Below are 23,094 nucleotides of genomic sequence, written 5' to 3' on the forward strand. Positions count from 1 at the left end.
TAAATCGAATAATTTTTCGTTTTTTGTTTTATGTAATATTATTCCTTTGTAATGAAAATTTTGAAAAGGACAACAAAATGAACTAGCTACTTCCCCTACGTTAAAGTGTAAAAATCCCCAAGAATATTCTCTTCCGGGTCACTTTCAAACGCTCGAACATGACGGAGCTGAGCTAGTCAAGGTATAAAAAAGGAGGAGGTGTGTGCTTTCGCTTTTTTCTGCCAAAATATGTATGATACAGGAATGGTATACATGTAGATGTTTTGAAGCTTTGTAACGACGGTGCATGTGAATGCCACTCTCCTGTTACCGTTTATACTACCCTAGTAGTTGAACCATGCAGGAATAACGTTGGCATGGTAGGCCTAGGCCTACTTTAAACCTTAGAAATGAAAGAGGCAGGCTAAAATATTTTTCAAATTTTTTTCTCTGTTCTGTTCTGGAAAGGATGTCATAAGAACTATTTCGATATGAATTTGGATTCCATCGGACTCTGCAAAGCAAAGAAATATTTTTGAAATGGGAATGTTTTGAGAGGATTTTTGTATATTTGTAAGTTGTATTAAACGCAGAGCAAACTGTGATTATTTTGTACACAAAAAGTGTAGATTTTAACCAAAACCTCAAAATTCATTTTTTGTAAAAAATTTGTTCTTATTTGTGCCTTATTTCAATGAATCAAATGCTGGCCTCACTTCAAATTTCAAAAATTGTTGACATTGGAAATTAAACAGAGCTTCAGCTGCAAAAAAAAAGACAAATTTTAATCACAAGAAAATGAGTTTCCGAACAAATAGCGCCCTCACTTATTTATTCATGTCTCTAACATGGTGAATGTGATATCATCTTTCGATCTCGGGTTGTCAGTGCCATCACGGCATTCATGTCAGTTGATCACATTTTTGGTTAGATTGCTCTGGCATGTCTGAATGTATCCCCAGGGGTCCAACGTCCCCTCCCCCTGCTCCCACGTGGGAGCGGGGCAGACGTCAGACCAAGATGTTGGCTTCCACATCAGCAGCATCTGGCACTCCATAATACCCTCCAAGACCAATGGGTCATCTATACCCATGGTCCCTAGTTCTTCCCACTACACCAACTGCCCCACTGCCACGCATCACTGAGCGCACTCAGTAGTCTTCCAGTCCAGCGGATCCACCATCAAGCAAGTCGCTCTACCTCAGTGCACCCTTAGTATCCTCTCCAGCGCTTAAAATCAGCATCCTTAGTTCCAGGCAACCATTCATCCTCCTGAAGACGAACAGAGCATACTGTTTGGAACGTTGAGTGTCCACCATCGGTTCTTCTCAGGACCACACACTCATAAAAGAAATATTTTCTTGTAAAAGGTGCATCCGCAAGCCTACCTAACTTAGTCAGACCCCAAAGTTCTGGGGATAGTCTGAATGAACGTTTTTAATTTAACATGGGGCATTAACTTGATCAGAGAGTGGTACGACATGTTCAACCATGGTCTGTGTATAACTTGGCCTTTCATGCTTATTGTACAACATCTTTTTTCGTCTTTTGAACTTTGCCTATGGTCAAGTGATAGTTGCCACATGTACTATCCGTAGCCATGTCCAGATGTTACTTCGACCTACATGTATGCTTAGATTAATTCACAAAGGTGGAACGAGGAGCCTCAGGTATTACCCAATCATGATTCTGTGTTCTTAGATTTAGCTCTGTTTTTAACGTTTGGTAAAACTGGTTGATTTCTGTCAGTAAGACTCCCCCTTCAACTTTTTTCCCAGGTACATGTATGCACTTTTGCCAAGTGCATGTAGGCCTAATGGCTCATCAGCCACCTCACCCTCCAGATCCATTGTTCATGCTCCGAGGATCCAAAGATGCAGTGAACTGTGTAAAATTCTATCCGTCAGCTGATATGAAGAAAGGAAGGCTATTGTCAGGGTAAGGGTGTAGAACGTGATATAGAATTTCACAAAACTGACACATCTAACAGGAGACTTTGAGATGCTTGGCTGTGGCAAACATGCTAGTCCCACATGACCCATCTACAGTCGTTTGCATCACGCTTGAGCCGAAGTGTGCATTAATGACGCAAACAGTAGTGGGCTGGTCATGTGGGAGATGTATATTTGCCGCCACGAAGTGCCTCAAAAGTCTCCCACTGCAGTAGACCCTAACCACATTCATTAACAATTATGTACTCCATGCATGAGCACCTGCTCAGCCATCATGTGACAAAGATCATATAGGTTTGTGCACATTCAGACGAAAATGAATTGTGCAATACACTAGGCTGCCATGTGAGTGAAGATCTGTGCATACATGTACAAGATGCGTCTGCCTCTTCAGACAATGTTGCTGGGTATTTACAAAGCACCTTTTACCATTCATGCTCAGATTTCACAGAGGTTGAATCCCATATATGTATATAAACATATAAAAGAATTTACAAGGATGGGGACTATACCCAGCAAAATATGGGACGGAAGTGTACTACCCTACATTTCCAATCCCTATACACACTCTAGACTATTGTTACCTAACACATCCCCCTAGATATTTGAAAAGAATTACTGAGATTCTGATCAAACAATGACCAACACAAAGGGAGGGGGGGCTCTCCGTCCCATATCCTGCTTCAAATGTTGGGGACAGTTTGAATTTGGAGAAGTGTGATTTTCTGTGACGGTGTAGTATCACCTTATTCATCAAACATATAAATCAGCAGTAACCAAGAAACTGTGGAATCTTTTTCCCTATCATGATATTTGTGACCCGTTACAACAAAATGAGAGTAAAGTCACATCCTACTCTTTCCTATTTTGAGGGTTCAAAGTCATATTGAAGTAGATGTCAATTTTGGGTTTTGTAATATTTGGAAAGAGTTACTTGTCTTCTATTTAATTTCAAGTATTTTGCAGAGTCATGTATATAAAAATGTCATTTTCTCAGCAATTTTGACAATAGCATTATTCGTGCCTGGTCTGAATTGTTGAAAAAATGTCAGGAACAAAGATGCAAAGCTGCCAGAATAATGCCACATTGTCACATTAAATACTTTTACCCTAAGTGTTCCATGTACATACCATTGGAAAGCTCTCTTTCTGCTGAATTAAAAAATACCAATATCTCAGTTTTTGAAAATTGTGGTGACAGGTCTTATTTTTCCTTTTTGGTTTTCAGTCACTGAAAAACCTTGAAATCAGTATTAGATGTTCCCTAAATTGGGTAGATTGGACCCTTTTTTTAAAGTATTCTTTTTTGAAGAAATTAATAGTCAGTTGTGTTTTCAAGATGTATTTTTGCGTTGGGGAGATGTTAATTATATATAACGGGTTTGCCCTTACCCAACGTATATTAATAAGCACTGTATGCTCAGTGCTTGTCCGAGAGCTTGCAAAAAAAACCTCACAAGCTTACTCGGGTGGGACTCGAACCCACGACCTCCTGCTCACTAGTGCAGATGTCTTAACCACTCGACCACCGAGCTTGCCGGGGTCGGCTGGCCGGTCCGAGTCAAATGAAGCAGCGGGCACCGCGAACAATTTTCAAGATGTATTTTTGCGTTGGGGAGATGTTAATTATATATAACGGTTTTGCCCTTACCCAACGTATATTAATAAGTTGTGTTTTGTTTTTTCTTTCAGGTGTGGATGTGGAGAGGTCAGGGTTTGGAATCTTGAAACCAGAAGAGCAGATACAATCCTTGATGGTCATGATGGCAAGAGTGTCCTGTGGGTTCAACCTCTCGGTAATTACCAGATCCTCAGGTATGGATATTTCTTGTTCACGCCGGAAGTAAGAGTTAGAAGGGGTTAGAATTTTCACAGATGAATAAATTAACAAGGAAGCATTACAAAGAGGAAAACATTGTGTCATCCAAAAAGCCGTTTTTGTCTGGTTTGGCGTGAGTTTTGAAACCCTTTTACTTTCTCTCAATTTTTGCAATTCTCTATTTTTCAAATCCAGTCAGGGCCGAGATGGTCACTTACTGACTTGGGACATTGGACAGGGCAGGCACGATGTTACATCACGGTTGCCAATCAACAGGCTGACCTTCTGCAAGTGTGACATCTTTCACCAAGGTAACGGAAAAGGTCCGTCCTCACAAAATTTGATCATACTTTGGTCATTTTCCCTCAACGTTGTTGAAGCCCCACCTGCACGGTAAACTCCAAAGACTCCAAAATTCTGCTGCTCATATTATGACTCATGCCAAATCTAGAGCTCACATTACTCCCAGTTTGCAGTTGTTACACTGGCTCCCTGTTTCGGACGTATCAAGTACAAGTTGCAACTGGTTTTCACTGTTTGCATGATTCCGCTGCCCAATACAATGTCAGCTTATTAACGATGTACATGTACAACCCACCCAGGCATTTAAGATCTTCCAATTCCTTTTTGCTTTCTGTTCCTCATTCCTCATACTCACAATTCATGGGGTGATCAATCTTTTTCTAATGCAGGTCCCCGTCTTTAGAATGAACTACCGTTTTCAATCCACTCGATCCCTTCAATCTCAGAGTTCAAAGTTGCCTTGAAATCCCACTTCTTTGTTAACAGTTATTAGATCTTAATTTTTTTTTGTTTTTCTTGATTGTACTGCGCGATGTGCTTCTCTCGAGGCAGACATCAGCGCATTATAAATATTCATTATTTTTATTGATATTATTAGTTGTACACTAACGATTCAATCTGTCGAACTATTGGACGGTGTTGATTGAAGTTTTGTGTATTTGATGCTTAAAGGGAGCCCTCTGGTGGCAGCTCCGGGTCCTGATTTTGAAGTTTGCATAGTTGATGTAATGAGCAAGACGGTTATCTGTACTTTACGGACTGACAAAGATGTCAAGAGATTTGGTGAGTTTCCTTTCTGAAGGGATACAATGCAAAAATTTAAACAGGACAGATCAACTTAATTGATCTCATTTTTATTTGTGACTTGTGGGGTGTCTCTTAACTGACTGTTTAATTATAAAGCCAGATACCTCTGTGGTAGGTTTAAACTTGTTCACTAGTTTAGAAGTACCCAGCCACCTGCTGATGTGTTTGTTGGCTGCTAATGAGCTACATGTAGGTGCATAAGTACATGTAACTAGCTAAACAGGGAGTTTGCTATTTGGCTGGCTAGCTGCCCATGGGCCGGCTATGAGGGAAGGAACTTTCCAGTTACCTAGCCAAGTGGCTGGTTAGCCAGCTACCCAGGAGCTGGCTGTATGAAGAGTTAGCAAATGACACAGTTTAGTGACTGGCTGGTTGGCTGGTTCCCCATTTGCTAATTACGTAAGGAGTTCATTACCTGGATACTCAGCTAACCGTCAGCCAAGTATGTGTCTGGCTATCACTGCTGGCCTTACTTTAAAAGAAGGTGTTTTTAAAATGTAACCGAAGCATGGAACAACACCATTTTCAATCAGTAAACATGTAGTTCCCTTTTCAAAACAGATTTTTACGACCAATCCAGTCCTTTTGTTATCACATTTGACCAGGCCTTCTATTGTTCACTTTCAGGGATGCCCATGTGCATTAAATTCATCGATGCATCAAGGCTGCTGGTTGGCTATGAGGCTGGACAAGTTGCATTGTGGGATACCAACGCTCAGAAGATACTTGCACACAAGCAATTCCACAGCGAGGCAGGTGCATAAAGGTTGATTTGTGGTTACGTACAAGAGATGAGATGACTAGATCATCTCCCCAGTACATCTTGAGATAGTTCGTGGTACTTGCTGCTATAACTGACTCTGACTGGCCTGCCGACCCCGGCAAGCTCGGTGGTTGAGTGGGCAAGACGTCTCCACTAGTAAGCAGGAGGTCATGGGTTCAGGTCCCACACAAGTAAGCTTGTGAATTATATTCGCAAGCTGTCGGACACACACTGAGCACTATCCAGTGCTATGACTTTACATCAGAGTAAGGGCAAAAACCCACTTTGAAAAAGATCTGACAAACCTGTTCCCTTGACATTAACCTCATTGTCCTGCTACATAAAACGCAAGTAATTGGGTCATTTCTGTGACTTGCGCTCAAGAAGATCATTGGTTTGATTCACTTTTTTGCATCCATAGTAATGTGTCTGGACTATTCCACTGTGTCTGAGAGGGGTGTTTCTGGGTCAGCTGATGATAAACTAGTGTCTTGGACACACAGTGAGGTAAGCTGGATATTTACACATCAGCTAACCGGTTATGTCTCAGATACGTATTTAGTCATTTTAGAAATGGTGGCAGCAAATAACCTTCATCTCATTAATATTCAGCGTGTAAATTTGTAAATGTATTTCTTTAAGCAATCTCCCGACGACGGACAGAGCACACTTTCCGAACCGTTGAGTACCCTCCGGTTCTTTTCAAAACCATACATGCCGAGAGATATCCTTGCATGGTGGTACCACAAGCCTTTCTATCTAACTTGCCAACTTCACCATGAAAAGCTTCAAAGCTCATCAGTAATATATACTTTTATTTCATAAAGTTACACCCCTTTAAACACAAGTAACTGGGCTATTAAAGTACTAGACAACTTCACCGGCAACCATTACAGTGCATGCAGTTCATCGTGTGCCCTGCAGAAGGGCGTAAGCGCTTAGGCCCTTTTGCTGGGAAGTATGATCACTGCAAAAAACTTTTCCCGGCAAAAGGACAAAATTGTATTGTATTTTAATGAAATATGAAGATTTCTTGGTAAAAAGGTTTTTAAAAAATGCCCAAGTCCTTTAATAGGTTGTTCAAAGGTTGCTTTTTGTACTAGCCCAGTTTGATTTTGTAGTCAATTATATCTGTTTTTACTAAAGAGAGTGTATTTCTTCCTACATTTTTTCTGCTGTGATCATGCTTCCTCGCAAAAGGGCCTAACGGGCACCCGATGAGTTCTAAGATAGCCGGGGCTTTTCCTGAAAGCGACCTGTCTGGGCTTTTTCTTTTCCCAGTTACTTCAAACATCTATCTATATATTGAGAGAGTGATACTCTTCAAGTTATCATTTTATGACAATCAGAAGATCTTACCCCTGAAAATTGGAAACCTTGGAGATAATTTGGCTTGCCAGAGCACAGTTTGTTCGGAGTTATGAACACAGCAACTTTCAGTAAGCCAATCAATCATTGTTATCCTCAGACTGGGCTCACAATGTCTGCAGAGGCTACCATAACAAATCCAGGCATTGCTGATGTGTGCATTAGGCACGACAAGAAGGTAATAGCAACTGCAGGATGGGATTCCAGGTAGGCGGGGTACAATATGTACCTAAACTGATAGTTTCCATATGATGAAACATTTTATGACTATAACTGCAATTTAGGTAAGATGAGTTGTATCAACTTATGAAGTGAGATCTTAGAAAATTTTGGAAGGAACAGAAGTTGGTTACATGTAATGCAACCTGTGATCCAAAACTTTAGTGTCCCTGAAATGGTTCTTGGCTTTCAGGATACGACTGTTTGGTTGGAAGAAGCTCAAGCCACTTGCTGTTCTGAGCTCTCACCGGCAAACAGTCAATGCCGTGGCTTTTTCTGAGTCCCTCACGGCTTTCAACTCAGCCCAGCTTCTTGCTGCGGGATCCAAGGACAAGCACATCAGTCTCTGGTCCCTCTACAACCCAAGCTGACCAGGCCCTGACCACAGTGGTAGTCAAGACCACCTCAAGACAAGACAGGAATAACTGGGTGATCAATGACAAAGGAATGCTTTTGTTGCAATTTGTTTAAATAGCTTGTGACTCAAAATCAGATTTGAGATTTTGTGTGATCCTGCGATGGTCTTAAGGGGTCTCGACTACAACAGTGGCATAACACAAAATGTGAACAAACCAGTTTGAGATTCCAAGATGCAAAGGATTGTGTTAAACTTTGTGCTGACTGCAGTGTCCACGTGTACACCTGTAAGTCGATGGATTTTGAGCGAGAGCAAAACGCAAGTTGGGATACAATAAGTGTACAGCACTGATAACCTGTCACGTTTATTTGGAAATGTTACAATATGCTAAGGGTGCAGCAATAGGACAATGGGAGGTCTTATAAATTGAAAGAACTTCATGGCTATTTGGCCTGACAAGTATCCAATTACTGATGGGTAAAATTAAAAGAATCTGAAATATCAGAGGTTGTTATTTGATGTTTAAGTTCATTTCTGTTCCGGAAAATCTGTTGTCACGTGGCTGGGCTGCCATCCTGACACGAGCAATGTTCACAAGCATCACAAGCCTTGTTTGAAGCATCACTGCTCCCTGAGGCCTTCTCGTCTTTCCCCTCCTGGGCAAGCTTCATCTCTCCGAGCCTTTCCACATCCAGGGTGACCTGAATGTGCCTTCCAGCCTTCCGCGGCCCAGACTTTCTAGTGGGTCTCGGCGGGAGGTTGGCCTCGTTGTTAACCGTCCATGGCCCGAGGCTGGTGTTGGAGTAGAAATCCATAGGATAGGTGGACTGCCACTCGATGGACTGAAGAACAACAGAGGCCTGCAGAGTAAACAAACGTTGTTGACAATTTCTAGTCGGCACATCACAAATGATTCAGGTCGCTGCTTCAATAAATACACTTGTTTTCTTGTATGAGATCTATTCAACAACATTAAGCTTGCCAACTTGAGAACAGGTCAAGAATAGGTACAACCTGCTTGAAGTTTCAATATTTTTCTCTGAGATGTTAACTTTTGCGACTACTTAATTCTCATGGTTTCAGAAAGCACTAAGTGGCAGTGTCAGAAACTCTTGGGTGCAGCTAAGAGTAATACAGGTGTATATTGCATGGGGCACAGCCACTAGCAAGTGACTTCCTCAGGCACACCTATCACTGCTAGCCGTAGCCACAACTTTGCAGATGCGGCTTACCTTATGCCATTTGCACCTCAGGACCTCTTCTCATTTGTTTTCAGTAATTCGAAAACAAGGACTGAGAATATACTTACCTCATATGGGGACAACAGGGGTTTCTCAAATGCATATCCCCAGTCAATAGACAGACGAGGACAGGCGACCTGAATCCATCTGTGATGGAAAAAATATTACTAGTATTGGTGACATGTACCACTGACGTTAGGCATTAAAGTAAACGTCTTGTAATGACTCATAGCTGTCACCACACCCTTATCTCATTGAAATGAATTGGTGATAAAAATCACCATAAATGGACCGAGTCTATTATCTTGTCTTTGCAGCTAACATGTCTAACATTTGAGTTTTCAGTGACTGTTATCGCTACTTAAGCTCTTAGCAGTCAGAAAAGAAAGTAGTGAGACATGTCAGAAAATGGACTTTTGGAGCCATTTATTTTGAGAATCTTACGCATCAACGTCTGGAAGAAGCTTCAGTTTATCCGGAAAGATTTCGGAAAGAAGCACCAAGATGTAGTCTTTTCCAACAGCCTTCAGTCTGGCCTGTAGTTGCTGTCATGAAAACCAGATAATGCCACAGTTTGAAGAATCAGGAATTCAGTGATCCATCCTAGTGAACCTGTGCAAAAAACAGTTGAGGGCTCTGACGCATTTCATTGTGCAAGTGCATTCCACACAAGGTGTGTAAACACAATTGCCAACCCTCATCCAAACACTTTAAAAGAAGATGCACCAACAGGAACGACACAAGAAATTTCTTGAATACCTTGTTAGAGCTCGAGTGATTGTTTATAGCAGTTTAGATACTTTCAGTATAAATAGATCAGACGTGAGAGTGATCTGTAAATTGTACTGTTTGTCTGGAAGTACTTTATAGATCTATTTTAACGTTTAAAAGATGCATCGTACACAAAAATTGTTCGTTCAGATGCAAGGGTGTAGCTTTTTCACCGTGTCATAATTTATTACGATTATCATATACCACGATACATGGTCAAAACATCAATCACGACAGTACTGTTCATTCATCCTACTTATGGGGAAATTTCAGATCCCAAGTCTTTGTGTTGTGTTGTCCAGTGCTGTTATACCATGGTAACCTGTAAGATGCCTAGGACTTTGTTATAAAGGCATTTTAGTTCATTAACAGAACCCTACTGACCTCAAGAACTTTGGGGGATCCTTGCCGTCCCAGTGTGCCCAGGATGAGGCCGAATCGCTCGGCCATGCAGGCCTGCCTGATGGCTTCCTGCCTCAACTCATGCATCCTCTCCACCTCGTAATACTCCTTGGAAAACACCTTGCTGTACGGATCATACCTACACAAGGAATCATTACACTTGAGAGCTGCATGACATTCCTCATAATGGTTGGCTATTTCTTACATTCCAGGACCAGATATTGAGTTCATAAGAATATACAGATCAAAGAGGGGTTTTTCTTCCATTTTATTTGCTAAGATTATACTTAAAGCCCTAATCAAGGAATCTGAAACATTCTGTTATATAATAACTTCACAGCAAAGAGCCATAATAGTTTGGAATCAAGTGTTTAAGAAAACAATGGCTCAGCATCACTAAATGGAGGCTTGGACAGAAAAGAGACCAAAGTGAGTCTAGGCACCAATACCAATGTATCATTTTTTTTAATATTGATATATCAAGTTTTATTCATTTTAATTTTCAAGGTATTATAACAGGCGTGAATTGCTGGTAAACTGTTCTAAGGGTACACCCCTACACTGTAATGGTGTGATCCAATTCACGTTGGTGACGTATTGAGTACATTGCCTACATGGGATGGGATACACACTGCCATGCTTAGGGGTATCATCAGCACGTGGTGCTAGTCTACATAAGTTTGGTTAGCAAATAATTCTCAGATTTGGAGGATAAATGTTGTAATATTTTGAGGCAAAGTGTATGCGAATTGAGTGCGAGACTGAGATAGGTGACTGAATTTATTCCTCAAGTGTCGCCGTTTAAGCCGCCCGGAGTATAAGCTACAGGGACATTTTTCACTCAGCCTGAGAACCAACGTAAGCCGCGGCTTATCAAACATTACGGTAATGCAACGATCCACTTTGGTATTTTTTTATAAATTCCGTTCCTCAGTAGCGATATTTTCCATGCATTTTTCAATATCAATGTTTTTGAAGTTTCTCCAAAATCCAATTTTTTCCATATATTGATATTATCCAATAATTAACATCGTTGATATTGATATCGATATCAAACCTGTATTGATAATATTGATATATCGACGGTGCTTAAGGGAGTCCTGTCTACAATACGTATGATGTAAAGACCAACCTGTATGCTTGAATTCCTGGGTTGGCAATCATAACAGCTTCTAGGTGAAATCTCCCATCACCTAAATAGCTGTAACACAGAAATAAATTCAGTTTCACTAGTGATACTCATATTTTCCGTTCCTGCTGCACAGGAGTTGACAGTATTTCCACAAATAAATGAAAAAGAAAAGAAATTAAGAAAATTTACCAATTACATGTACTTTTCAGCCATTGAGGCTTGCCTCTACACAAGGAGTAGTTAACTCAAACACTTGAAAGGTTCTATCACGGGCAGCACTTTTTGAAAACACCAGCCATGCCAGCCGATGAGTTCACAAACGAGGCATAGAACAGTATCCGTTAGTAACAACAGGTAACCAACCAATATGTCAGGTGATGTTTACAACTAGGCCCGTGTGTGTACTGATGTCAGTCTTCGTTTACATGAGCCAGTGGGGGCCGATGGTCTGCTAAGCACCAAGGCAAAGCACACAAGTATACAAAGTGTGGCATCATCAGTACAGGGGTCTATTGGTCCAAAAAAGAACCAACTGTTGCCTGTAAACGTGGCGTGGAAAAGTGAAGAAAGCAACAGTTTGAGTACAGGCAGTGTGAAGACACCTATCAAGAGTGGCCCATTTTCAGTTAGAACAAAGTGTCACTGTGTTTTGCCTCTTGGAAAAGTTCCCGACTACTTCACCGCAATCTTACATGATGTTGTCCACATTGCCCAACCTGGGTGCTGTACATCCAAGGATCTCCCCAGGGGATAATGGTTTACACTGGGGGATTTGAAGACGGTAGTCCTCACTCAGTTGCTCGTAAGCAGACTGCAAAGCAAGAATTAAGCAAGATTTCAGCTTCACATCAGCAGGGAAACGAGCAAATCAAACAAATGTGAGTCAAATTTCAGATCATAAAATCCGAGCCTTTTCATGCTCATGTCAGTAAACACTGTCAACCCCATCACAAGTCATTCCGCAAGACTAGTCATTATATAGCAATGGGATTTTTTTCTGTCACAGTTAATTTGCATAGCTTATGACCTGGCCTAAGACCAGGTGACTAGTGATAGACTTGGCTGCAACACTGACCCAAACATGGAGAAACAATGCCTTGGGGATTACCTGCAAAGCTGCCACAAATTGAATAGTACTGACAAGAGCGATCGAGGTCCCAGGATTGAAATTGTGCCTGACGGTATCCACAAAATGTGCTGTATCGATCCGGATGTCAACGAAGACGTACAACATGTTGATACCCTCTGTCATACTAATCGGTACTGTTGACAAAGTAATACGGATGACTCTCAATCTAAGGAATACTGATACCACAACATACCGTTAAAAACAGCAAATTCTGACGGCACAAAAAATGTGAACTCTTTGTCTTTCCCAATGGAAACAAGGACATGATCATAACAAGGGCTTTGGGCTAATCAAAGAGACATTTTTACAATGAATGGACCGTACACACTTTGAATCAACTTTGTGAAATCAGCTATCCCTTCGCATTTATCACTCGAGCAAAAAAACAGGTAGTTTTCCATAATATTTTTCCCTCTGTTTAAACAGCTTCCAAGCTTGCTGTCCTATTTCAACTTCAGTGCATGTTTTTGTCGTATGTCACCATTCAGACTCAATCTGTTCTGGATAAACCTATTCCTTTCCCGTATCAATTGATATCGAGATATCCCAGGTCTAGGAAATAACATTTGACAAGTAGGTGCCTGGGGACTCACCCAGACAACTGTGTCCGTAGTGCACCATCAAATCAGCTCCTAATGCTTTGGCCGTGTAGTCATCCACACAACAGGCACCGTACGTCACATCACCCATAATCAACGTGTCTGCATCTGTAAATCTGCACCCCCCGAAAAAGATTTTTATTCCCGTATTTCATTCAATACATTTTGCTTTGGCACTGCAGAGTTTTGTCATAATTTCATTGACTTAATTAACCCTCCCTGTTTAAATTTATTGAAGAAACTCTCCGATCTCTTCAGGGGGGGCCACTAACCCTAAACCTCCAGGGTGTTTTGGCTAGACAACGTGCCGGACACATTAGTCCGCATCAAGCAAACAGCCGTCCAGTTAACTTGCCTGCATAGTGCAACAAAATTCAACAGCTTAACTTTCCCAAAGGCCAAATGGCCTCAAAGTCTGTGGTTGCTAGCCACTACCCGCCCAATGTTGGCTTTGCCTCATTAAATCCTGAAGCTGTAAACAATGGGCTCTCTCAACATGATGGACAGTCTATTTGGCTGATGTTGACTGCCTAATGCAGCAAAGTGTACCAGAGTTGTGCACTTTGCTGTGTTTGGCAGGTTATTAGTTAATCCATATACAGTACAAATTATAGTAAGTCAAATGCATATCTCATATATCAATGCATACAACATCAAAAGTGCCGATTGAAGTGTGTCATAATTAATGAGAATTTAATGTATTATTTGCAATGTTCATTTTTATACAAGTTTTGCGTTGTTAATACTTAAAAATCACTGATTCTATAAAAAAAAATTAGATACAACATGATCTCTTTTAAAATACACTCCAGTGACAATACTTGTAGACAGTTCACTGTAAATAGCAATAAACCCCATTTTCATATAGACACTGGCAAGAATGCAATAGACTGTATGCTCTACCGTACAGCCTTTCACTCATTCCACGTATGCCTCTCTTAAGGTTACAACATAGAATGCAACAATATGGGATGTACGGTGCTTTGGGGTCATTGTTGTTTATTCATAACCTTTATTAATCAGCATCACATTACAGAGTTAGGAAGAAGGTCCAGTTTTAGAGGCAGGAGGAAACTGGAGAACCCGGAGAAAACCTGCGAGAGCGAGTACGGACTAGACACCAAATGCACTCAAGCCCGGGCCTCATTGGTGCAAAGCGAGGAAAGAACTGCTACACTAACCCACTCCCTCTGCTTTGGGGTCAGATATGCCCCCAGACTTAAATGTAGCCTGAATGCCATATTTCTGAGGTAGAAACTCACCAGATGCGTAGACTCACCTCTCAACAATATCTGCAAGGGTACAGGCAAACATGAGCAGGCCCTCTGGGAACTGAAGGGCAACTATACAGAAAAAAATACATTATATTTATTGATACCTTATTTAGACAAATGTACTTTGAAACCAAAAAATATATAGGTAGTTATAAATTTAGGTCATATTTTCTCATTTGAAATGTACCTCTCTTGGCTCCTGTTGATCTTATCCGCCATACAGTTTTGGGAATTTCAAAGTTGTAGTTTGATGGGAGCTAAAACAAACAAAAAAACCAGAACTGACATCAAGTCTTGAAGTATTAAATTTTTAAAAATTCTAAATTTGTCTTCACTTTGAAATAAAAATTCATCATGCTTGTGCCATAATTCTCTTTCTCTTCAGCATACAGGAATGGTATTCTTTTAAAACTAAAATCGCACCTGTTCAATGGCATTCTTTAAGTCTTGATTATTCAGAATTTCGTCTGGAATTTGATGTGCTACTCTCAAACCTGCAGAAGTTAAGCATAAGGCCAAACACAAATTACCACCTTCAGATTTGCACCGACAAAATTACTTGTATTACTACTATTATTATTCATTTCTAGCAATTACACCAAAGATTCCTCAAAAGTGTACCAGGCACTGTAGCTTGCAAGCCTGAAGAAACCTGTAGAAAGGAGACAATGAGAAGCAGTTACAGTTTAGAGGTGGGAGGAAAACCCCTGAGAAATGTTCTGGGTAAAACCCACAGAATCAGGTAGGGAATAAAAACCCCTATCCACATGTAGACCGAGCCGGGAATCGAACCCAGACCGCTGAGGTGGAAGGCGAGGAAAGAACCACTATGCCAACCTGACTCCCCAACAACATGCAGTGTTGGAGTCAAGTCCACAACCTTTGAGGACAAGGTCAAGTCCCAAGTCTCCAAGGCCAAGACTGAGTCCCTACCGTTCAAGGTCAAGGCTTTCAAAAATCTGCCTATCAGATGGTGGAACTATATTTTCTTGATCAGAAAGTCTGAGACTTCCTGCAGCAGTGCATGATCAATCTGTCATGCCCCTCATTCATGTCATTGTGCCAATGACATAAATGAATACATGGTGCTGTATCTTTGTGTTCACCATGTTCATAAGACACGCATGGCAAGTACCCACAGAACTCTGGGATTTATTGTGGGAGCACGGCACATGACAAATCCCAGAGTTCTGCCAAGTAAAATCTCTTCTCTGTCATGTCTGTGAATATGCAACCACCTGGCAGACATGGGGCAATTATCCCTCAAGAAGGGGTAGATTTACATATTTGGATTCAATAATGTAACGCAGCATGCAGCCTGCCTTCAAATTCATAAATTCTCCATTCATGCCATGCGCCATTGTCATTGCCAAGTGCAAACTTGGTCCCTTGCACAAGCTCAAACTTGCACAAAGGTCATCGCCTCGCACAAACTTGGCTGCTCAATCTAAGTTTGCGCGGGCAAGTTTAAACTTAAGCACAGGCAAGCGTTGCGTCAATTTTTGCAGTAGAAACTTCATTCGCAGGCAGACTTTTCATGCCAGTGGCTTGTCACCCATTATCAGGCTTAGGTTTTTGACCTCGATTTCACTCGCTTGTTGTGTTTTTTTATGTGTTACAAATGATGGAGACATACCATGCGGGATGAATGAAGTACAATGGGATGTAAATCACAGCATTTCTTCAGCTGGAACAGGCAGTGTGCAGAAGAGCATGTGTCGTGTGCCTACATGCACAGTGGGCGGGGCTTATACTGGATTGGTAGTATTATTGGCACACGAGCAAGGTTGGTTAAACTTTCCACGCATAGAGTTTAACCATGTTAACTGTGTGTGCAAAGTTACCCTTGCAAGGAGGCCCATTATCATGACAATGTCATGGTTGCCATTGCCAGTGTCAATGAGTGAATGACATGTTGAGTTCTACCCCCACAACTGTGCGGTCTGTCATCCGCTGCAGTCATGGGAGTGCAGCGGACGACGGGTCCCATCTGCCATAAGCCTACATTATGTACATGGACTAGGCCCAGGCTTTGTTCTTAAGTTTTCTGTTACCCTGTGTACATCTATATCCATGGTCTGACGCGATGACGTCACATTACAGGGGCATTTCTTTCTTCCTCTAGCCTAGGCTCAAGTAAACCTTTTGTATATTCATTGTAATTACATTGAAATAACAAGGAACAGCATCTGACTCAGCCTTCGTCATGTGTTCACGCAATTCGCAAGAGGTCTATTCCTCCATGGCTTAAGCACAAAATTTGCTTAAGCATGAAGAAACTTGATTAAAAAACAAAGGTTAGGCTACAAGCTCAAACTCTGATTGTCATGCTAACCAAACGACAAGTAAATACAATTCCAAAACAATATACATCACATGGAGTTTGGCTGGTTACCTGAATTACCAAGCAAGGTTTTCTCGCGCAAATTTTGTGCTCAGGGGCCGGGTAGCGCTCCGCGCTAGGCGGTGGTACATGTACATCATGTACATATGTTGAGGAGCACGTCCGCGGATGCTCCTCAACATATGATGTACATGTACATGATGCACGTCCGGGCACTGGGCACCTATTCCAAGATACCAAAACAAACTTTTTTGCCATGAATATCAGTTACAAATAGTGAAATATTTACTGGAAAAAGTTAACCTTTTTTTCCAACAATACGTTTGGGTTGAGAACTTTTAGCAGAAATAACTACAGTTTTCTCTGCCATAGTCGACACGTTGCCGGTGGGGCAAAAGTTTGGGTACGGAATCCAGACGTCGTTGGTCTCCCTTGTTCAATATTTTTGCATAGCCAATGGCCCCGACTGTACACTGTAACAGACTCGTTCTCAAAAGACCGCGACTACCGCAAATCAAGGAAGTTGGGCTCAGACTCTACATACGAGGACATTAAATTGATGATACACAATATCATGTATCCCGAAAAAAACAACCCCAAGTATCTTTAACGTTGATTAACGCTGCCAAACGACAATTTCAGGAAGGACATTTTGCCTTCTGTCACCGCTGATATCAAACGTACGCTAAACGTGTTTTCTTCAGCGCAATTACTTGAGCGGGAGTGGGGTTGTGCTAAATCCATTTCCATCGATCCGAAGATTTGTGTATTTGGCAGAAAGTTTTGCTAGGCTTGAGAGCAAGATGTCGATTGGTGTTCCTATCAAGGTTTTGCACGAAGCAGAGGGTCACATTGTAACTTGTGAGACAAATACCGGGGAGGTGTACCGGGGCAAGTTAGTTGAAGCCGAAGACAACATGAACTGCCAAATGACAAACATCACAGTAACGTACAGAGACGGACGGGTTGCTCAGCTGGAACATGTCTTTATCCGAGGGAGCAAAATCAGATTTCTTATACTGCCGGACATGTTGAAGAATGCACCGATGTTCAAGAAAGCTGGAAACAAGGGAAGCACAGTAGGAAGAGGGAAATCGGCTATTCTACGTGCGCAAGGTATAGCTATAGGCCTAGGCCTAAAAGTTAAAACAAAAAATCTGACCCCGGGAAACGTGGCAAAATGGGGATTCATTACCAGGCTTTAGCACCCTGTTTAGTTGTCCCTGTTATAAGGGAATAAATTCTACTTTTTCGAAATAATTTATTTAAACAAGATGTTGGTGATGTCCTCTTTCATTATCAAAAAGAAAAGGGAACAGGGCTTTCGGTTTTTGAGGGAATTTTGGGGTAAAACGGCAGTATGCATGACTGCTCCGAAGAGCTACGAACGATAAAATTTAATAAGCAAATGTAGTCAGGTTCCTTACCTGGAAAAAAGGCTGGATGGAGTTTAGTTTTGATGAATCAAAAAAGCCTGAGTTGTGTAACAAGACGAAAGACAAAATGGCACAATTCAACTGAGTGGTGGTTTTCTTTTGCCAAACTCTGGTTGAAGCATATATCATGAAAAAATATCGCGACATCCGATATTATCGCGATGACGTCATTTTCCATTCATAAAATAAACAACCGAAATCACTACTGTGTCTCGAGAGCCACCAAAAAAAAATGTGTAGGCCTATGTATTATTAAATTAAAGCAAGTTTCAACCCGGAAATCATGGACATTAATTATTATATCATATCATGGCCCCAACCTGAAACGGCCATTTCCACACACACATTAACGGTAAAGTTCGCTCAATAAGGCAACCCCCAAAATGGACAGAGCACATATGCGTGTTACTAGAGGGGCTACTGGTGTTCAGTTGTCATTCATTTCTCATAAGTCGGCATGTTTCAGTCTGTCCCTTTTCTATAAGACCACAATAAATCATTTGTGTACGTCAGCATTAAAAAAATTGCGCTTCGGTATTGGTTTCCTTCGCTGCGGTTACCAAGAAGCGACATGCCCCACACTGCTCAACTGGTCTGTTTGTTAACAGCTCATGGTTGAGTACATCAATACCAGGGACCCCTCTCGGGCTACATGCATGCGCTCTGTCCATTTTCGGGGTTGCCTTATTGAACGAACTCAATCTATGCCCGTGTGCATAGGCCGTTTTCCAATACTCGGGTGGTTTTGGAGGATTTGGAGGATTTGAGGGTAAATGGCAAAAGTGCATGGTTGATTGCGAAGGATGCCATGCTTGAAGGTTGTGGGTTAGACCTAGTGTTGTTTTTGCTTGGTCATGCATAAATTCAGTCCGATATTTCTTTGGAATCAACCGTACTGCTCAAGACTGCCATTTGCACTGCCTTAACATAATGACCGGAATTGCAGGATTGAGGATTATGAAGGATTGAGGCAGTAGGTACACCTCCAAGTAACATTTGCAAGAAATTTTGGAGGAGTTCGGAGGATTGAGGAGGGCCCTAGCAAAAAGGGCCAAGGGGGTTAGGGTTGAAGGAACAGGGTGCTAATGGTAATGAACCCCGCAAAATGTTGCTTAGGCCTGTTATGGATCCAATATGATCCACGCTTTACAGTAACTTTGCCCCATTTCCATGACGCCCTAACCACTTCGCGACATCGCCCCATCTCCACATCGCCCCATCTCCACTTCGGCTCATTCCCACTTCGCCCAATACCCACTTCGCCCCATTTCCACTTTGCCCCATCCGTGCTCCTCTTCAAAAAATGGTCGAGAGAGGAGTTCCACAATTTCCACAAATGACATGGAGTTATATGTGTATATAGAAAATTCTACGGCATTTGCTAAATTGATGTCAACTGCATTGTCCATGGTGAATTAATACATATGGTTGAACTACATGCAGCATAGCGTTTATTTCTCAACCTCTTCAAGTTTATTTCAAAGCGATACACAATTCTGTAGACGTCATTCTAATAATTGTCAATGTATCCAGACAGCTGTGCCCCGGCGATCGGATTAACCTCGGCATGCCGTGGCAGGAAATTTTGTGGAAACATGCTCGCTTCAAGTATGAGCAAAATAACCTAAAATTAAACTCATGAACACAGAAAACACACGCATAGACAAGATACTAAGTTCTGTGAATTAACTTAAAGAATTCTTGCAACATCATTTTTTTTTTATGCGTGAGGTCACATGTACGGTCGCCGCAACATGAATAGACTGTTTGCCACACTCCATCACGCTTTGCGTCAGGAACCAGCGTTTTGTGCACGTGTTTTTACAACAGTGACAGCAAAACACGAAGAGAACTCGTGAAATTAGCAGAAGTTGCTTTTCAGATTTTGCAAATGGAAATGGAAAAACATGTAAACGCAAGCGTTTTAAAGAGAAAAATGTTGTTCTGAGGTGTTTGTGAAGATAGAGAAGACAACAGGATTATTTATTTGTCTTTCTTATATTTATTAAATTTGTTTTTTCTAACTTGCCAATAGAAATGTTAGGGTTTCATTGAAAAGTTTGGGTCGGTCGGGAAATCTGAAGCACTGTTTTGGCAATTTGGATTCTCTGACCGTTATTTGGGTACTCAAACGTCGATGTGTTTATTTGTTGCATCTAGGCCTATGCCTCTGTTACTTAAGAACAGAATGAACGATAATCTGTGGGGCGAAGTAGGAATAGGGCAAAGTGGAAATGGGGCAAAGTGACCGACACCCAGATCCCTCACTTCATCAGTGTTCAGATCATCAGATGATTGTCTGATCTTGCATGTCTGATTGTTCTCCTGTCTAAGCCTGCTGCCTTCTTGCAGGAATTGCACTTGCAATAAAAATAATGCTTGATAGGCCTATTTTAGTAATGATAATTTGATACAGTGTAGGTTACATGTTGAACGTGTCTAGCTGGTATGCATGACGATCTCTGTCAGTGCATTATTAGTTGATCCTGTATGAAATTGCTAACTTTACTACAAGCAATTACGCAAAGTGTTTGTTCCATAAGGGCGTAATTTGATTTTGAAAATAGGGTATGGAATTTGGTAGGCTTTTTTTAAGCAAAGCACTGCTCATTGTGTTATGCCTTTTCTTGGAATATTGGTCAGGCGCTGGTGGGTGTAAATTGGCAAGATTGTTTTATATGGCCTACCCTTCCGACAGTGTCCAATTAAGTTACACTTAACCCTAACCCCCTAGGCTCCTGCACTAGAAAGCATACTGAACCTCACAAAATCCAACAGGTTCATGTACTTGTCTATGTACTTGTACATGCAGGGTAGTGTACCAAACCTGATAAACTCCAACAGAATGAGCCCGTTGGAGTTTGAGTGATATGGTATAGATGGGTCTATGCAGTATAGGATGACTTGCACTGAACAGTACCAAACCTGACAAAATCAAGCATAGTCCAACAATTGGTACAGCAAGCCAGACACTGCACACAATGAACCCTGTGTGTCCCAACTCACACAGAATCCAACACCGTCTCCCTGGGCCTTTCATCCCAAGTCTCACAAAATTCAACAACAAGTTCCTCAGGTACAGTACCAAACCTGCCAAAACCTCACAAAACCTGCTGTTGGAGTATGGCAGGTTTTGGGCAGTTAGGGTTAACATGCACCGTGAAAGTTTGGCAAAGCTTTAAACCTATTCTGAAGATGTCTGTAATTTATTCTATTCTAAGGCTTGGTCAGTCAGGGAAAGGTACTGGCAAAAAGAATTAGTTCGCATCAGAATTTCTTTAAATAATCCTCTTTTTTTTTCTTGGTCGGAATTTTACAGGGTTGATAGCATGGAAGAAAGGTTTTGTTTTCCTTGGTTGGTTAGAACTGTACAATTGCCTACAATTACAAATGCTCAGAGCAATTAGCCTCTCTACATTTTGGTCAAAATGTTTCAATTAATTGAAATTAAATTTGATTCAGTAAAATACTGTGTGCTTGCAGTTATTTACTCATATACTGTTTTCAAGATGTGTGCTAGTTCACCCTCATATAATTTTTATGTTGTAATTATCATCACCATCATTTAAAGCACAATACACTTTCCCTCCATAGCGGCAGCAAAGGGCAGAGGTCGGGGTAATGAAGGAGGCAGAGGTCGTGGCAACGTCTTCCAACGGAGAAAGTGAAAATGAACAGACTCTGCCTAGCTGATGCTGTAAATAGTGTATTTGATACCTACCTGCGTACATCCGAGCCTAGAGCCTCAGAGATACAGTACTGCTGGAATATTGGTGATCAACGCATCCTTGGAAACCCCCTGGAGTGAAGAGCAGGTTCTGCGGTTCACCTGGCAGTGTACAGTGTCATTGAATGCAGCGAGTTGGACTTACGGAGAGTAAACATTCCTTGAAATTTATCGTGGGCTGCCTTGGAAACAAATAAACATAAAAATGCACTTACCTTGAGCCTTGCATAGATGCTCAAAAATATATTGGAAGTTGCTTCAACCCTAACCCTAATCATCTCCAACCACATGGAATTAAACAGCAGTAAAGTGTTTAATTCTGTGGGGATAGGCCCGGTAGGCCCATAACAGCTGGCTTTTGCATTGGGTTTGGCATACCTCAGAAAAACAAAGTCCAACAGCCTCTGTGCACAAAGTCCCATATGGGTGTTTAACTTTGTGTGAATGGGGAAGGTTAGGGCCAGCAACCCTTGGGGGGTTAGGACTAATGAATAGTGAACACCTTGCAAAGAATTTGTTGACCCTGAACCCTAGCCACAGTTTTGTATTGTTCAATGAAAACCAAGGTCCTATGCACTGTTGAGAAAAATCCAAAATGTTAAAACAGTTTTCCTGTAAGTAGCCTATTCCTGACTTTCTATGACAAATTCGATTGTCACAGTTCCAACCGTTTCGTATCATATCCGCTATGTGAAAGTTTGTTACTGTGTAGGCAAAAATATGGAGGTTAATATTTTAACCCAAAGTCCCTTACCATTTTTCCTTGGAATCTTGTGAGGTTTTCAAAGTTTTTACCTGTACTGGAAACTAGAAGTCGGTTGTTTTCAAGATGTCAAAGATCATCAAATCCAGTGTAAATATTTTATGGGCTCTCCTTCAAGTCTGCTAAATCCTTCCAAACCTCCCACAGCATCTTGAAGATCGTTGACTTGAAAAGTTTCAGGACTCGTGAAATGGTGCTGTGGAGTGAACACCTTTGTGGTTCAGTAGTTACACTTCATTAATGAGACTTGAAGGTACTGTGCAGTGGGCCTGCTGTACCCAATCAAACAAAATCACACAGGTAAAGACCTGTAGGAGTTTGTGTGATTGGGCACTGTTGCAGCAAGAGTACTGTTGGAGTCTGTAATTGGGTACTGTAAAGATAGGAGTTTGATTTCCAAAGTGTTGGAGTTTGTGTGATTAGGGAGGGTTACCACCAGCAGCCCATGGGTAGTTCTGGCTATTCAGTGTTTACTGATGCCAGGCCAGAACCACAGACTATTAGGAATGTAGAATGTGAAACTTTTTTGTATTACATTTCTATCATGTTTTCTTTAAATGGTAGGTTAAAGTTCATAGTCTTAATAACATTGAAACTTGTTTTTAAATGTGACGTTCAGATGTTTGTTTTAAATGTTTTCAATTGAGTGAGAGGCAGCGTGGCATTTTGTGATCTTCGACATTTGCAAACTGTTCAGTAGTCGTGCAA

At 41.4% G+C, this 23,094-nt stretch overlaps 3 protein-coding genes across 10 annotated transcripts; 2 read left to right on the plus strand and 1 right to left on the minus strand.

Annotated features, from left to right (window-relative positions):
* The first annotated feature begins 57 nt into the window (after nucleotides 1-57).
* Nucleotides 58-8,072, plus strand: gnb1l (G protein subunit beta 1 like). 6 transcript variants are annotated; one of them, XM_087140842.1, is made up of 10 exons: nucleotides 89-198; nucleotides 942-1,165; nucleotides 1,758-1,917; nucleotides 3,624-3,746; nucleotides 3,946-4,073; nucleotides 4,726-4,836; nucleotides 5,488-5,616; nucleotides 6,045-6,130; nucleotides 7,092-7,198; nucleotides 7,404-8,072. In XM_087140842.1, the coding sequence occupies exons 3-10, from the start codon at nucleotides 1,766-1,768 to the stop codon at nucleotides 7,579-7,581; spliced, it is 1,014 nt and encodes a 337-aa protein (XP_086996968.1). In that variant the 5' UTR covers nucleotides 89-198; nucleotides 942-1,165; nucleotides 1,758-1,765; the 3' UTR covers nucleotides 7,582-8,072. The 6 variants fall into 6 exon arrangements, with proteins under 6 accessions (XP_086996966.1, XP_086996971.1, XP_086996969.1 ...); XM_087140840.1 differs by lacking the exon at nucleotides 942-1,165 and having other exon boundaries at nucleotides 58-198; XM_087140845.1 differs by lacking the exon at nucleotides 942-1,165 and having other exon boundaries at nucleotides 58-198; nucleotides 3,946-4,061.
* dph1 (diphthamide biosynthesis 1) lies at nucleotides 6,411-16,913 on the minus strand. Of its 3 annotated transcripts, XM_087140838.1 has the most exons (13): nucleotides 16,764-16,862; nucleotides 14,738-14,768; nucleotides 14,540-14,610; nucleotides 14,304-14,373; nucleotides 14,122-14,185; nucleotides 12,837-12,958; nucleotides 12,223-12,377; nucleotides 11,807-11,925; nucleotides 11,115-11,183; nucleotides 9,965-10,121; nucleotides 9,254-9,354; nucleotides 8,878-8,956; nucleotides 6,411-8,428 (listed from the first exon to the last, which is right to left on the minus strand). In XM_087140838.1, the coding sequence occupies exons 5-13, from the start codon at nucleotides 14,154-14,156 to the stop codon at nucleotides 8,123-8,125; spliced, it is 1,143 nt and encodes a 380-aa protein (XP_086996964.1). In that variant the 5' UTR covers nucleotides 14,157-14,185; nucleotides 14,304-14,373; nucleotides 14,540-14,610; nucleotides 14,738-14,768; nucleotides 16,764-16,862; the 3' UTR covers nucleotides 6,411-8,122. The 3 variants fall into 3 exon arrangements, with proteins under 3 accessions (XP_086996964.1, XP_022085802.2, XP_086996963.1); XM_022230110.2 differs by lacking the exon at nucleotides 14,738-14,768 and having other exon boundaries at nucleotides 16,764-16,913; XM_087140837.1 differs by lacking the exons at nucleotides 14,738-14,768; nucleotides 16,764-16,862 and adding an exon at nucleotides 16,512-16,709.
* Nucleotides 16,914-17,097: 184 nt separating this feature from the next.
* snrpd3 (small nuclear ribonucleoprotein D3 polypeptide) lies at nucleotides 17,098-22,998 on the plus strand. The gene is made up of 2 exons (XM_022229952.2): nucleotides 17,098-17,576; nucleotides 21,491-22,998. The coding sequence occupies exons 1-2, from the start codon at nucleotides 17,264-17,266 to the stop codon at nucleotides 21,562-21,564; spliced, it is 387 nt and encodes a 128-aa protein (XP_022085644.1). The 5' UTR covers nucleotides 17,098-17,263; the 3' UTR covers nucleotides 21,565-22,998.
* The last annotated feature ends 96 nt before the right edge of the window (nucleotides 22,999-23,094 follow it).

Source organism: Acanthaster planci, linkage group LG09, assembly GCF_054643075.1.
Source record: "Acanthaster planci isolate LZ-2023a linkage group LG09, COTS_SCS, whole genome shotgun sequence".
NCBI classification, from domain to species: Eukaryota; Metazoa; Echinodermata; class Asteroidea; order Valvatida; family Acanthasteridae; genus Acanthaster; species Acanthaster planci.

Bases quoted from the DNA above. Each gene is read 5' to 3' on its own strand.
- gnb1l (XM_087140840.1), top strand. From the start codon at position 1,766: ATGCACTTTTGCCAAGTGCATGTAGGCCTAATGGCTCATCAGCCACCT. The intron at 6,131-7,091 runs GTAAGCTGGATA...TGTTATCCTCAG, and splicing joins TGTCTTGGACACACAGTGAG to ACTGGGCTCACAATGTCTGC. The intron at 7,199-7,403 runs GTAGGCGGGGTA...CTTGGCTTTCAG, and splicing joins ACTGCAGGATGGGATTCCAG to GATACGACTGTTTGGTTGGA.
- dph1 (XM_022230110.2), bottom strand. From the start codon at position 16,830: ATGGCAGAGAAAACTGTAGTTATTTCTGCTAAAAGTTCTCAACCCAAA. The intron at 14,611-16,763 runs GTTAACTTTTTC...TAACTTCTGCAG, and splicing joins ACGTATTGTTGGAAAAAAAG to GTTTGAGAGTAGCACATCAA. The intron at 11,926-12,222 runs GTAATCCCCAAG...CTTGCTTTGCAG, and splicing joins AATTTGTGGCAGCTTTGCAG to TCTGCTTACGAGCAACTGAG.
- snrpd3 (XM_022229952.2), top strand. From the start codon at position 17,264: ATGTCGATTGGTGTTCCTATCAAGGTTTTGCACGAAGCAGAGGGTCAC. The intron at 17,577-21,490 runs GTATAGCTATAG...TTCCCTCCATAG, and splicing joins GGCTATTCTACGTGCGCAAG to CGGCAGCAAAGGGCAGAGGT.